Source organism: Canis lupus, chromosome 26 (genome assembly GCF_003254725.2).
Source record: "Canis lupus dingo isolate Sandy chromosome 26, ASM325472v2, whole genome shotgun sequence".
NCBI lineage: Eukaryota > Metazoa > Chordata > Mammalia > Carnivora > Canidae > Canis > Canis lupus.
This window is the reverse complement of record NC_064268.1, coordinates 37,946,258-37,960,944: the sequence shown is the minus strand read 5'-3', so window position 1 is coordinate 37,960,944 and position 14,687 is coordinate 37,946,258. Positions and strand designations below refer to the sequence as shown.

General features: G+C 63.9%; 1 protein-coding gene across 2 annotated transcripts; it reads left to right on the top strand.

Moving 5' to 3' along the window:
• The first annotated feature begins 450 nt into the window (after nucleotides 1-450).
• ACTA2 (actin alpha 2, smooth muscle) lies at nucleotides 451-14,365 on the top strand. 2 transcript variants are annotated; one of them, XM_025441419.3, is made up of 9 exons: nucleotides 451-548; nucleotides 3,895-4,049; nucleotides 5,268-5,396; nucleotides 7,577-7,687; nucleotides 9,135-9,219; nucleotides 9,513-9,674; nucleotides 10,959-11,150; nucleotides 11,551-11,732; nucleotides 14,078-14,365. In XM_025441419.3, exons 2-9 carry the CDS (start codon nucleotides 3,921-3,923, stop codon nucleotides 14,219-14,221), a joined length of 1,134 nt encoding a protein of 377 aa, XP_025297204.1. In that variant the 5' UTR covers nucleotides 451-548; nucleotides 3,895-3,920; the 3' UTR covers nucleotides 14,222-14,365. The 2 variants fall into 2 exon arrangements, with proteins under 2 accessions (XP_025297204.1, XP_035562060.1); XM_035706167.2 differs by lacking the exon at nucleotides 14,078-14,365 and adding an exon at nucleotides 13,221-13,391 and having other exon boundaries at nucleotides 517-548.
• The last annotated feature ends 322 nt before the right edge of the window (nucleotides 14,366-14,687 follow it).

Genomic DNA, 14,687 nt, shown 5'->3' with positions numbered 1-14,687 from the left:
GTGGGCACCAGGGGGTCAGGGGGCAGAGGCCCCGAGCTGCCTCGTGACAGGGCGGCGTGGGCGCTGCTGGAGCCGGGCCTCGGCCGTGTCAGCGCGTGGATGGCCGGGCCCCTCGCGCCCCGGGGCTGGGCACCGTGAAATCACAGCCCGCCGTCAGCGTGTTTAGGAGCCGTGGGCGCCGTGTGTCTGTCGGGGGCGCAGCTGCCGCGGGGGGAGGTGGCTGGGCCCCGAGGACGCCCCGGGCCGCGTGTGCCCCCGCACCAGCTCGTGGCCCTGGGCCCTCGGCGGCGGCTCTGGAGGCCCGGGCCCTGGTCCCCGGGCGCCGGCAGCCAGCAGTGGAATGCGGTGGAAGAGCCCAGACCCGGCCCCGCAGAGAGGAGGCTTTCGTGCCGAGGCCCCTATATGGTCGTGTTGGCCTGGCCGCGCCCGAGCGGCTCTGCTCCTTGTTTGGGAAGCCAGTGGGAGGGAGGCCGGCCAAGGGGCTATATAACCCCGGGGCCCGGCCGCCCGCGCACCCGCCGCCCAGCCCAGCCAGCGCCGCCGTCGGGGTAAGTGGCAGCCGCCCAGGCCCCCCGCCCCCCGCAGGCCAGCGGCAATCGGAGATCCCCGAAGGAACGTCCTGCGTCGAGACGGCTGTGGCCCCTGCTGCCGGGGCTGGGGTGGAAAGCCCCGACAGGCGACAGGAGGCGGGGGCAGGGGCGCCGGGCCAGCAGCGTCGCAGCTGCAGCAGGGCCCAGAGACGCGGCCGGGGTGCCCAGGACGCCGTCGCCTGCACCAGGGTGGGGGCTGCCGAGCGCGGCTGCGGCTCCCGCCCCGACTGTGTCGCTGTGCGGCGGCCGTCAGGGGGCAGGCGGCGCCCGGGCGCTGGGGTTGAGCCTCTGGTGTCGGAGTCCCTGTGGCTCTGACAGAGGCGGGGCGGGGAGGGCCCGTCTCCAGGTGTGTTGTGGGGCCACAGGGGGGCGGCAGCCAGCGGAGCCTTGCCCTGTGGCTGCGGGGGGCGGGGGCTGCACAACAGCTGTGGGTCCTCAGGCGGCCACCTGCCTCCTGCACCTGCCCCGGGAGCTGGCTGCCCTGCACCCCAGCTGAGCCCTGGGGTCTGACCACCCTGTGCCCCAGCTGAGCCCTGAGGTCTGACCACCCTGCACCCCAGGCTGCACCCCGGGGTCTGGCCGCCCTGCACCACAGGCTGAGCCCCGGGAGCTGACAGCCCTGCACCCCAGCTGAGCGCCAGGGTCTGGCCGCCTTGTACCCAGGCTGAGCCCCGGGAGCTGATTGCCCTGCACCCCAGGCTGAGCTCCAGGGTCTGGCTGCCCTGTGCACCCCAGCTGAGCCCTGGGAGCTGACCACCCTGTGCACCCCAGCTAAGCCCCAGGGTCTGACCACTCTTGTTGCGCTGACCCTCTCCTGCCATTTTGCGATCCATGACTAAATATGGTTTGCATCTCAGGAGGGACGAGCTGGGAACCCAAGCCCCCCCCTCCCCCCCATGACACTAACTACTCATTTTTGGCACCAGCTGCGCGGGCGCTGGGAGCAGCCCCTCCCAGCTGGGGGCAGCTCCAAAGGGACACTGAGTGTGTTTTACCTAATTAGGAAATGCTTCGCTCCAACCCCGCGGCTCCTCCAGGTTGCAGATAGGGAGGGCAAACCTCCGGCAGGGCTTCTGAGGACGCAGAGACTTCCCCTCTGATGGTCAGAAAATCCCTCCTGCACTTTTTTTTTTTTTTTTTTTTTTTTTGCCCAATAAAAGCAGGCTTACTGATGTCGGGTGCCCCCCTGCCCCCTGCATGCTGCTGGTGCTGAGGCCGGGCTGTGCAGGGGCGGTGCAGGGGGCACCCCGCCCCAAGCCCTCGGCCCAGACAGCACTCAGTAGGGACGGGCGCGCTCACGGAGTGCATCTCCTCACAGCTTCGGGGGACCCTATTTCCAAAGAATTCATCCTATTCTCAACTGTTTTGGTTTGGAAAATCTGCTTAGTGCATCGGCGGAAAGCCTGGAGCCGGAGCTGGCCGCCTCCCACACGCGCGCCGGCTCTTCCCGCGGGTTTTGTCTTGTCCCCATGTCTCATTCCTCCTCTAGCCTCTTACTCCGCTGGGACGGAAGCCAAATCCCAAGAACGCAGAACAGAATCCAGTGTCTGGGAAGGGCAGGGCGGGGCAGGGAGGGGAGGGGAAGGGCAGGGAGGGTGGGGATGGGAAGAGCCGGCGTCCATGCGGCTCCTCTTGCGTTCTCACAAGTGAGGTCCACAGGTCAGGGGTCTCTGCGCCACAGCTGCAGGCAAAGACGAGAAGTGAAGCGATCTGGGCAATAATTATGTAATGACACTAATAACCGTAACGTTAAATCTCACGTGTGGGGAGAGCTCCTCATGCGTGCGCCACTGCAAATCACTTTTTTTTAAATATTTTATGTATTTATTCCTGAGAGACCCAGAGGGAGAGGCAGAGACACAGGCAGGGGGAGAAGGAGGCTCCCCACGGGGACCCGACGCGGGACTCGATCCTGGGACCGGGGTCACGGCCTGGGCCGCAGACGGGCGCTCCGCCCCTGAGCCCCCAGGTCCCCACCACTGCATATTATTCCACGTGCTTTTAAAACGTGTGGCTCCCACGCTGGCCTCTGCACAGCGCCTGTGGCGTCCTCGCCGTTGGGCAGAGAGGGAAGCTGTGACTCCGAGACATGGGGGCTCAGGAAGCGGCCGGCCTGTGCGTGGGGCCCAGGCGCCCCCCCTGTGCCTGCAGAGCGCAAGCCCACCGCCCGGCGCCCCCGCTCGTCTCCGAGGTCCCAGCATCGTCGGCTCCTGGACGGGTCACACCAGCTCCTTGAGTCTTGATTTCCTTGTTTGTCAATTGGAGCGAATAGTCCCTGTCCCAGATCTTATTTATTTTTATTTTAATTTTTGGTCCCAGATTTTAAAATGCATCGTCCTGGGCACCCGGGGGGGGGGGGGGGTGACGCGTGTGCCTTCGGCTCAGCTCATGATCCCAGGGTCCCGGGTTCGAGTCCCGCATTGGGCCCCTGCTCAGCGGGGCGTCTCCTGCAACCTCAAAGTCGAGCCGAGAAGCCTGCGCGTCCCCCTCTGTGTGGGATATTCCCACCTAATTCAGCTTTGGGGGAAGTGGAGGGACTGTGACCTGGAGGCCAGGACCTCGCCTCTCCCTCAGCTCGGCGGAGCCCGCGTGCCCTTGAGCAAAACCCCGCCTCTGGGTTTTCCCATTAATAAAAATGAGACATTGAAAGAAAACGGTCCTACAGTTTTGTAGGACCTTCAGTCCCCCAGACCCATAAAGTGGCCGCGTTTGCTCCCGTCTTGCAGATGTTGTCACGGGATCCAAGCTTAGGAGCCGGGGCCCCTAGACCCCAAAGCACCTCCTTAGACACTTTCCATCGGCTCTAAATCTTTTTCCAAAGGTAAAATGAAAGTTCTCTGGACCCAAAAGAGACTTTCCTCTTAAACACTTTACATTAAGCATCCCATCGCCACAGCGTTTCCAAATTTTCCCATGTTGCCCGTCCCTCAAAATGCACCGTTTTAAGAAAATACATCAAAGTGACAACATGTCTAGAAAAATGCGTTTGGGTTGATTCAGGGAGCGAATTCCAGAGGCTCCTGCAACGGATGACGGGTGCCTCGCGTCCCTGCCCACAGCCGGGCCCACACGGGCGTGGCCGTCGTGTAACGTCCTCGGAGCATGCGTGACCAGCCGGCTGCCGGGGCCGGTCGGGGGCCGGTCGGTGAACGGGGCCGCCTGGGCTTCGGCCTGTACAACACTGGGGGGCTGGTGGCTTGGAGACCCAGGGGGGCTGGGGTGTGCGCTCTCGGGGCACCCGCAGGAGGAGACGGCAGCCACGGGCCCCGAGAGCCGGTGACAGCGCCCCCCTCCGTCCCCCCAGGACCCGGTGAAGCAGCTGCAGCCGCCATGTGTGAGGAAGAGGACAGCACCGCCCTGGTGTGTGACAACGGCTCCGGGCTCTGCAAGGCCGGCTTCGCGGGCGACGACGCGCCCAGGGCGGTGTTCCCGTCCATCGTGGGCCGCCCCAGACATCAGGTGAGCAACACCGTGTGGTCCTCGGTCGCCGCACTCACCACCGGGAGACGTGCAGGTGGACCGAGGTAGCAGCTGCCCGCGTCCACCTGGTGCTGCACCTCGAATCCGTGCAATTAAAAAAAAAAAAAAAAAAAAAAAACTCCGATTGGAATAGAGAGAAACAGGGCTATAGATTAGGGCCCCTACGTCTGCGCGTCCGCGAGTGTCCAGACTCTGCCCAGAAATGGCGGGGCCGTGTCGAAAATGCAGCTCTGATGAGGTTAGTAAGTGCAGATTTCAAGTACCAGGGAGACAGGTTGCCTGCTGGGGGGCAGGGGGGGTGCTATGATGTCACCGTTTTCCTCCAATTCCTGTTTTTCTCAAGACGATCGTCGCATCATCGTCACGCAGCCCCAGTGAGGGCACCACAGCTGCTCTTTGGAAAGGAGCTAAAATAAGACCCGAGACTGCTAAAAAAAAAAAAAATTAAAAATTAAAAAAAATTAAAAAGACCCGAGGTCGCTCCCTGGCGGGGATCTGGACCTTAGAAGAGAGGAGGCCTTGCTGCCAGATGTAATCTCGCGTGTTTTAGGGTCGGTGGCGCCGACGTGCAGAGACACACGGCCCAGCTCACCGACCGTCTGTGTAAGCGAGGTGTTGGGGGCGGCCACGGCGTGAAGACGCCAGAAACGTCGCGGCTCCCGGGCCTGCCCGGTACTTTCGGGCCTCGGCGCGGCGGGCGACCCTGAGCCTGAATAACGGCCTGTTCCCCCGCGTGGAATCTGAGGCCCGTCTCCGCGGAACGGCCGCCGTGGTGCCCTGGCACCTGCCACCGCTAGGCGACTCTGAAGCCTCCGCTGTGGGGCGATCACACATCCAGGGACGGGGATTCCCTTTCTTGTGTTGCCTTTTTTTTTTTTTAAAGTTTCACTTTGATGATCAAAAAATACTTCTGAGCAGTTTAGGCCAATGTCTTTTTTTTTTTTTTTTTTTTTTTGCCAATGTCTTAACACTGATTGGCGTGGACTCAGCTGTTAGAAACCCAAAAGCCCCAGCGTAAAGTGCTGTACCCGCGGGGCCCCTGGGTCCCCTGGACACCCAGTCGGGCGCCCCCGACGGCTCAGTGGCCTCGGGCAGGGCGCCAGCGGCTGGCACCCAAGGAGGACCCTCGACGGCAGGACCTCCCTCGTGATTGGCGGCTGCCGGCTTCCCAGGCTCATGCCCTGTGGCTCTTTGCAGGGAGTGATGGTGGGGATGGGACAAAAGGACAGCTACGTGGGCGACGAAGCTCAGAGCAAGCGCGGGATCCTGACCTTGAAGTACCCGATAGAACACGGCATCATCACCAACTGGGACGACATGGAAAAGGTACCGGGAGGGTCTCTGCGGGTGCAGCCGTCAGGCCATCACCTTCCGTGGCTCGGAACGTCTGGCTACTGGTGAAAAATAAATCCTGAGACGCTCCCCTTGCCCAAGCGGGTGCATAAGCAGTTCCAGGGAGCTGTGCTGCCCACGAGCACGCAGCCCTTCGCCAGTGCTGGGTGCTGCGGGTCTGTCGCGGGGACACTGGGTGGGCTGTCCGGGGCCTGCAGCCAGGAGCCCCCCCCCCACCCTCCGGGGCCTGCAGCCAGGAGCCCCCGCCACCCTCCGGGGCCTGCAGCCAGGAGCCCCCCCCACCCTCCGGGGCCTGCAGCCAGGAGCCCCCCCCACCCTCCGGGGCCTGCAGCCAGGAGCTCCCCCCGCACCCTCTGGAGCCTGCAGCCAGGAGCCCCCCACCCACCCACCCGGCTCCCCAGGGGCCCAGGCCCAGCCTCCCAGCGCATAGGAGCTGCAGCAGCCCGACTGCACGGCCAGGCTTCCCCTTAACTCACCCTGAACTTTTTTTTTAAGTGTTTTGGTTCTCACACTGTAGACAGTGTGGATTTGGTACGTCCCCCAACTGTCCCCGAACCATCCCCAGCATGTGCAGGCGCAAGCCACTGAGGAGCGTTCCTAAAGGCATATTTTAGAGAGCGCGTCTCCGTGTGGCAGCAGGTGAACCTTATCTCCCGATTTCACATAAAAGAGCTTATGAGAAGAGTTCAGTCCTAGGGATTTTTTGTTTCTGTTTTTTAGATTGAGAGGGATTGCGGAAGGGAGAAGGGGGGAGAGGGGAGGGGGAGAGGCAGGGCTCCAGCTCAGCACCCCGATGTCATGGCCCAGCAGAAATCAAGAGTCTGAGATTTAACCAACTGAACTGCCCAGATACCCCAAATCCTAGGATTTTTTTAAAAAGATTTTATTTATTCATGAGAGATGGAGAGAGAGGCAGAGAGACCCAGGCAGAGGGAGAAGCAGGCTCCCTGCAGGGACCCAACACGGGACTCGATCCCGGGACCTCAGGGTCATGTCCTGAGCTAAAGGCAGACGCTCAACTGCTGGGCCCCCCGGGTGCCCCCAAATCCTAGAATATTAATGTGTATTATTAGGCATCATAGAAACACAAGTGATTGGGACCATTAGACAGACTAATGAGAAAATGGCATTATTTTTTTTTTTTAGTGTAGCAAAAGGGGTTAGAACCACGATATCTGGCTTTCACTGGTCAGTTCCCTGTAGGTACACGCGTGCACATGCATGGAGGAGAGGCTCTGACGCAGTAGGAAACCCTCCCGGGGTCCCTATCAGGGTCCCTCCTGGGGTCCCTATCAGGTTGTGCAGGGAAATTTTCCCAAAAGGTAAGAAAAATGGTCACTAGCGGGGGCCTGGGGGCTCCGTGAGTTCAGTGTCTGCCTCCAGCTCAGGTCATGTCCCAGGGTCCTGGGGTGGAGCCCTTGGTCGGGCTCTCTGCTCAGAAGGGTCTGCATCTCCCTCCCCCAGTGTGCTCTCTGTTTTTTTCTCTCTCTGTCAAATAAATCAAAAATTTTTTTAAATCTAAGAACAAAAAAACATCCATAAAACCTCTATTAAAAAAAATGGCATCTGGCCTTTTCAGGCCACTTTCCTGCTTCCACCCATTCATGCATCCCCGGCTCGTCCTTCCCTGCTAAGGGAAGCCGTGTCCCCATGAGCCTTGCCCGAGGCGGTTGGGGTCGGGGAGGACACAGCCGGGCCAGCCCGCTCAGTCCGAGGAGCAGAGTGCGAGCCCCAGGGTCTGGGGTCATGAGGTCAGACTCCACTTCGGGCATCGACATCACTTTTTAAGGACGCAGAGCCGAAGGATGACAGCCCCCCTTATTGTGGGCCAGGCGCTGGACTGAACAGCCGCCCGGGCTGTGGCCGCGACGCCCGGTTGTCCCCGTGGTCCCTGCTCACGAGGGGGCGAAAGTCCTTAGCTCACGGCCGGGAGCGGCGAGCTGGGGTCTGCACCTGGGTTCGACTCTGCAGACCGCATCCTGCCCACAGGCCAGGGCTGGGGGGCTTCGGGCACCCACTCCATGGGGGTCGTGGGTAGGTCAGTCGCAGTCTGAGCCCTGGTCTCTGAGTCGGTAAAAACGTGGACGTTTGGACCCGTGCAGGGTCCGCGCTCCCTGGGGTCACGTCACCGTGTTTCTCCTTGGCCCCCCCAGATCTGGCACCACTCTTTCTACAACGAGCTCCGTGTCGCCCCCGAAGAGCATCCCACCCTGCTCACCGAGGCGCCCTTGAACCCCAAGGCCAACCGGGAGAAAATGACCCAGGTAGGCGGCTGCTGCGGGACCCCGCACTCCGCAGGGCAGGCCCAGCCCCGCCGCCTGCTCGCACAGCGACAGCCTCCGGACCTCGGGACCCCGGGCGCGGGCGCCTCCACAGGGCTCACCCCCTGCCTGCGGGGCTGCCCTCTGTCCCGCGGTGGGACGCGCGAGGTTACACCGTGTCAACCTGCGGGGCAACGTCCGGCGGGAGCTTGGTCCTTGGGTCCGAGCTGGGTTTGCAAACTGGCCCCGTGTCCCCTGCCCTGCGAGCGAGTCTGCTCCGTTTCCCTCCTCCTGGTTCCTCCGTCCCCCCCCCCCCCGAAAGACCCAGTGCCGGTGTTTCTCCAAGTGCAGACATGAAGGTCAGGGAGGCCAAGCGGGGTGCGGGCGGGGGGCGTGTGGAGGGGCGTCCGGCTGGAGGCAGGCGGGCCTGTACTTGGGAGGTGCCGAGCCATCGCCTCCGGGTCTTAAGGACGGGGAGCAGGTCGAGCTGAAACAGTGGCGCGTCACGTAAGCCATCGCACGACGGCGTATCCGGGAAAAGCAGTGAACAATCCGGGCCCCTGGGCATCAGGGGGCTCCCCAGGTCGCCGGCCAGAAGCCGCAGCGCCTGGAGCCGACCTGGGCCCTGATGGAACACCTGCCAGTCCTGCAGGGCCTGTTCCTGGTTTGCACCAACACGCTCGAGTTGTCCTCTGCCGGGGGGATGTGTGCGTGCCTGGGAGTCACCCATGTGGCAGGCGACGTCGTCCCCGACAGCCAGTCCCATCCCTGTGGCTGGTGTCAGGGGGAATCGTGATGGGAAGCCCGGCCGCCGGCAGATGGCCTCAGATGGCCCGGGGGACCAACAGGGCGGGGGGTTGGCCGGGGGACAGGCGGAGGCCCGGGGGCATCTCCTGCGTGTGGCCCGCAGGGGCTCAGCTCACACCGTGTCCCCAGCCTGCGGGAGCCGAGGGGGCCCCTCGTGTCCATGTGTGTCGTCCGCTGCCAGCGGCCAGGGGCCATCCTCCAGGGTCCTCTCGCTGCGGCCCCGGGCCTCGGATACCAGGGCCGGCATTGGACAGCCCAGCAGTGCCGCGGACACCGCGGCCTGGCTGGACCCCAAGCCGGTCGCCTTCCGTAGAGCAGAGAGGCCAAAGCCCGGGGCCGTCCTGTCTTGCTCTTGGGCTCCGGCGTCACCCATGGGGCCCCAGGCCGCTCACGCTGCAGCTCGCAAGCCCCTCCGCCCGCAGTGGAGGCGGGGTGACGCCCCCGGGGTCAGCGGGGGTGCGGAGCTCTGCTAGGGCACGCTTGGACCCCACATGCCTGCCAGCGGCCGGCGGGGGACCCTGCTCCACCGGGCGACCTCGAGCCAGGCAGGCGCCCCTTCCCCGAGCCCAGCTGCAGGGCCGTGCTCCGGAGCTCCCTGCTGAGGCCGCGGCATCTCTAACCCTGCTGCCCGGTCGCTTCGCAGATCATGTTTGAGACTTTCAACGTCCCAGCCATGTACGTGGCTATTCAGGCGGTGCTTTCCCTCTACGCCTCTGGGCGCACGACCGGTAGGTGGCCGAGGGGCGCGCCCGGGCTGGGGCGGCACCGCGGGGTTCGCAGGCTGCAGTGTGGGATGGGGTGGCGGCAGGCGGCCGGCCCAGCCCTGAATGGACCCCTCCTGGCCCCATTTCCAGCAGGACTTGTTATTGAGAGAGAGGGAGCGAGGGTGGGGGAGAGGCCGGGGAAGAGGCAGAGCCCCGCTGAGCTGGGCCCCGGGGCCCCTCCTGCCCGTCGTCTCCCCGCGGCCGCCAGGGCCCAGGCACCCGCCGCGGGGACGTCCACGGTGCGCGTTGGCCCCCAGGCATCGTGCTGGACTCCGGGGACGGCGTCACCCACAACGTGCCCATCTACGAGGGCTACGCCCTGCCGCACGCCATCATGCGCCTGGACCTGGCCGGCCGCGACCTCACCGACTACCTCATGAAGATCCTCACCGAGCGCGGCTACTCCTTTGTGACGACCGGTGAGGCGCCGGAGTGACGGGGGTGCACGGGGCCGCGGTGGCCGTCCAGGCAGAGGATGGGGGGCACAGATGCCAAGGCTTGACGCAAACCCCAGAGCAGAGCGTGCCTCCCCATCCCCACTGGGCGGGCTCTGGGGCCCTGCACCCCCCCATTCCCCCCTGGGCTCTAGGGCCCTACACCCCATCCCCATTCCTCCCTGGGCTCTGGGGCCCTGCACTCCCCCGGGTTATGCCCTGGGCTCTGGGGCCCTGAACCCCCTCAGATCCCTTCCTGGGCTCTGAGGCCCTGCACCCTCTGTCCCCCCTGGGCTCTGGAGCCCTGCACCCCCCATCCCTCCCTGGGCTCTGGGGCCCTGCACCCCCCATCTCCCCCAGGCTCTGGGGCAGGAGGACAGGAGCCTGGAGGGACTGCGTGTCCTGCCCGTAGCCACACTGCGGGAGCAAACAGAAGCAGAGAAAGTCAATTCTAGCAATCTCTCTCAGCTCAGTGTCCAGGGGGTGATCCGTAGACAAATGATGGCATTTGACGCGCCGTCCCTGTTGCCCCTCGTCCATCTGGTGGCGTCCCGTGTTTCCCGACGTGCCTGGGGCTCCTATGGCCCGAGCTGGAGCCCCTTGGTGGGAGCGCCCCTTCCGGGAAGGGAGTTGGGGTCCTCCCCACGCGCCGCCTCTGCTCCAGCGAGGACCCAGGTCTCTAACGGGGCGGGGCTGGTGTGGCACCGTAGCTTAGGGGCTCAGGGCGTGGCATCTGGGGGCTCCTCGCCCCTGGTGCCCACACCTCGGTCTGCAGGGGTCCCGGAGGGGTCCCGGAGCCTCCCGGGCAGGGACGGTCCCCAGCCAGGGCCTCGGCCTCCCGGGCGGCGACAGGAGCATGGAGGGCTCTGGGGCTTTATGAAAATGGGGCGGGGATGGGGGGTGCATAGGACCACCTGATAACCGAGAACCCCGCGTAACCAGCGGTTATAGGACGACACCACACAGGGAACAGTTAGTCCTGGAAAAGAAAGGAAAGGGCCTCAGATGTAACAGGGACGGACGCCCCGCTCTGTGCCTCCAGCCGGCCCCCTGGGCCCCGGCCTGCGCGCCCCCGCAACCCTTCTGGGGGCCGAGCCCTGTGCTGGGGATGGAAGGGACTCCCCGCGGACGCACAGGTCATTGCCGTCCCGGATGCTGGGCCTCAGCATCCCGAGCCTGGGCCGGGGCTGGAAGGAGCCGCGCCGTCGGAGACACCAAGTAAGCAGGGCTTTTAGGGCCGCACCAGCCCCCCTGTCTGTGTCTCGGCAGCCGAGCGGGAGATCGTGCGTGACATCAAGGAGAAGCTCTGCTACGTGGCCCTGGACTTTGAGAACGAGATGGCCACGGCCGCGTCCTCCTCGTCCCTGGAGAAGAGCTACGAGCTGCCCGACGGGCAGGTGATCACCATCGGCAACGAGCGCTTCCGCTGCCCGGAGACGCTGTTCCAGCCGTCCTTCATCGGTAGGTCCCCGCGTCCCCCCGCGACGCCAGCCGCCTGTGCTCGTGGCCGTGAGCAGCCTGGCGAGTGGGGCCCGTGCCAGGCGCTCTTCCAAACCAGGGAAGGGGGGAAGCGTCGCGTTTGGGGAGAACAGGAGGCCAGGGCGGTGTTCTCTCTGGGCGAGTGGGTCTGTGTCCCGTCCCACCCAAAGCACCCGTGACGTGGGGGGACGCTGAGCAAGTCAGACGAGGGTGCGGATGGACGACAGGGCAGGGCCGTGCCGGGTGCCCGGAGGTCGGGAGGCACGGGGGCTGGGGAAGAAGCGAGGGGGCCCCTCCCGCCTTACACTGATCTTGGGCACCCATGAGCACGGGGAGGGGGCCCCGGGACGGGGCTGGGTCATGGCCCGCGTGTCACCCGCAGGCATGGAGTCTGCCGGCATCCACGAGACCACCTACAACAGCATCATGAAGTGTGACATCGACATCAGGAAAGACCTGTACGCCAACAACGTCCTCTCGGGGGGCACCACCATGTACCCCGGCATCGCCGACCGCATGCAGAAGGAGATCACCGCCCTGGCGCCCAGCACCATGAAGATCAAGGTAGGGCCGGGGGCGGGTGCCACGCAGGGCCGCCCGCAGCGCCACCGCCTCTCAGGCGCTGTGATGACTCAGTCCCGCTCCCAGGGGAAGTGAGGTTGTGTCGCCCACGGTTCAGTCCGGGCACCCTTGTCCTCCAGCTGCCGTCGGGACTGAGGTGCAGCGGAGCGCCCGCGCGTGCCGGTCCCTTGACGCTTTATGGAGACGTCTGTTAGATGCAGGCGTGCGACACGATTCACGGTTGCACTTGTGACGCAGTCGGCACAGCGTGCCCTGATGATTTCTGTCACCTGTCTTTTTTTTAACTTAATTTAAATATTTTTATTTAGATTTATTTATTTATCCATGAGAGACACTGAGAGGCAGAGACACAGGCAGAGGAAGAAGCAGGCTCCATGCAGGACTCAATCCCGGGACCCCGGGGTCACGGCCTGAGCCCCCCGGGTGTCCCTCCATCACGTTATGTCCCTTTCCCGTCACAGAACTAGCTCCTCTCCCATCCCAAACAGCACGAGTGATCGGGGAGCCAGACCTACCGCCCAAGAGGCTTAGAGCCGCAGCTTCTGTCGCCCTTTTCCACTAACTGGTCACGGCTCAGGGGCCGGGGGCTGCCGGATGGTCGCCGCTCTGTGCGGCCCTGCTGCTGGTGTGGGTGACGGAAGCACAGGACCCCCCAACGGCTGCACCCAGTCCCAGAGCCCCCAGAGCCCCTACACCGTGTGCCGTGAGTCTGGCCGAGGGAGCTCAGACATCAGAGTGCCCTTGGAGGCCCGGTGGCCTCTCAGAAGCTGTTGTCACCATGTGATGCCACAAGCTAGGCGGGTACTGCGCCCCGTGCCCCGGGGAGGGACACACACGACCCAGATCACAGTCCCCGTTATGCACACTCGCTTCCTCTGTGTGCGGACGACACAGCACAGAGAGAGCTGGACCGGGGCCCTCGGCCCGCCCCCAGGCTCTGAACCCCCACACACTGAGAGGACGCTGCCTCCAGAGGTCGGTGTCCCGCCGGGACGCCCCCTCCCTCCCTCGTCTGCGGGTGAGACTCGCACCCAGCGCTGCACTCATGACAAAGCGGCCTGGGTGGGGTGTGGTGTAGACGCGGTGGCAGCCAGAGCCGCCAGGCCTGCTGCTCCAACCTTGGCTTCTCGAATAAAGTGAACGTGGAACTCAGAGCTCCAAGGAGAGGAGACTCACTAAAAATCTGGGGCCCCTGGTGGCTCAGCGGTGGAGCGGCTGCCTCTGGCCCAAGGCGTGACCCTGGAGTCCCGGGATCGAGTCCCGCGCCGGACTCCCCGCAAGGAGCCTGCCTCTCTGTGTGTCTCATGAATAAATAAATAACATCTTAAAAATATAAAAATAGAGGAAAATTACCCCCAAATGAAAAGTTTGCTTCTAAAGCAGAACAAAACAAAACAATAGCTGGGCGAGGTCCAGGTGTGACTAGGGGTCTAATAGGGTGACCCTGTCACTTACTGACCCTTCCCTCAGGCCTTCTGTCCCCATGTAATCAGCTTGAACCCAATGCTCTCTGGAGTTCGAGGCGACCCGGGTAAACGCTTAGCACAGGCCCAGGCACGCAGTAGGTGCGCACCGGTATCAGCTACCTGCATGGAGAATAAGCGTCCAGGCAGAGCTGGGCGGTGAACAGCAATCAGGCCTTCCCCCAGGGTTCCATAAATACCCGGGCCCGTTGCCCAGGCGTCCACGTTGGTTTCCACTGAAGTGTCTGAGTCGGGAGTGGAACTGGGGTTCACTCGGCTGCCGCTGTGTTTGGGGGTCACCGCACACAGCTGGGGCCCCTGGCTTGATCCACCGTTCAAGGGACATGAGCATGCCCTGCAGGTCAGGCCGGTGCAGCACGGAAAGCTGGCAGCGCGGCTCCCCGGGACCCACCCCGGGGACCTGGGGGACCCAGCCCTGCCATGGGACATGGTGCATCCCAGTGGACTCGAAGCGGTGGGAGAAGCCCTGGGTAGTGGGTGCTCAGGTGCCGCTGTTGGTCTCTGCGGAGAGCGCGTGTCGTGCTGAGTTCCGGGCACAGCTTAGGGGGACAGAGCCATCGTCAGGGTTCTGGGGGGAGGCCGTGCAGGGGGTAGGCGCACCCCAGCGGTGCGGTGTTCGGAGGTGGTCGTGTAAAGCTGCAGAAACAAGCGTGCTCACTGGAGAGTCTCAGCCCTGGGGTTGGGGGCCGAGCTGGGTAGAGTCAGGACGGGGCCAGGGTCGGCTGCCCCCCGCCCGCCGTCCCCGCGTCCCCGGAACTTGAGCGAGGTCCGGCAGCCTGGCCGGCAGGGGAACGCAGCCCCGTCAGGCGCACTAACCGCGCTCCTCTGTCGCCCCGGCCGCAGATCATCGCCCCTCCGGAGCGCAAGTACTCTGTGTGGATCGGCGGCTCCATCCTGGCCTCGCTGTCCACCTTCCAGCAGATGTGGATCAGCAAACAGGAGTACGACGAGGCCGGCCCGTCCATCGTGCACCGCAAATGCTTCTAAGACGCTTCCTTGCTCTGTGTCTGGCGTGCGATTGTGAACGTTCTGTGGAATAATGCCTTCCATCCTTTTCCAAATCATTCCCAGCAAAGCTCTGACTTGTTACCTGTGTGTTTTTTTAATAAATCTGCAGTACGTTACTGGTTACCTGCAGGCCTGGCCTCTGGCGGCGCGGGGCGCACCTGCTTCTGAAGGTGCAGCCGGGGCTCCCCCTCATGGTGCCTCCGGGGCGCGCCCGCTAGGACGCGGCTCCCCCAGCTAAACGTGGCTGCGCAAAGATCTGAAAGTACACGGGTGTGTGTGTGTGTGTGTGTGTGTGTGTGTGTGTGTGTAAACGGGAACGTGAATGGAGGCGTACGGACAGGACCACCCGGGCTGACTTGCCGCTTGCCGGCTGTGACCCAGCGTCGCTGTCCTGCAGGCTCGGTCCTGGGCCCGGGTGAGCGGGAGCAATAACTCTGTGTTACAC

Excerpts from the sequence above, each read along its gene's own strand:
- ACTA2 (XM_035706167.2), top strand. The coding sequence starts at position 3,921 with ATGTGTGAGGAAGAGGACAGCACCGCCCTGGTGTGTGACAACGGCTCC. Across the intron at positions 11,151-11,550 it reads GTTCCAGCCGTCCTTCATCG|GCATGGAGTCTGCCGGCATC; the intron begins GTAGGTCCCCGC and ends TGTCACCCGCAG. Across the intron at positions 11,733-13,220 it reads CCAGCACCATGAAGATCAAG|GCCTTCTGTCCCCATGTAAT; the intron begins GTAGGGCCGGGG and ends CCCTTCCCTCAG.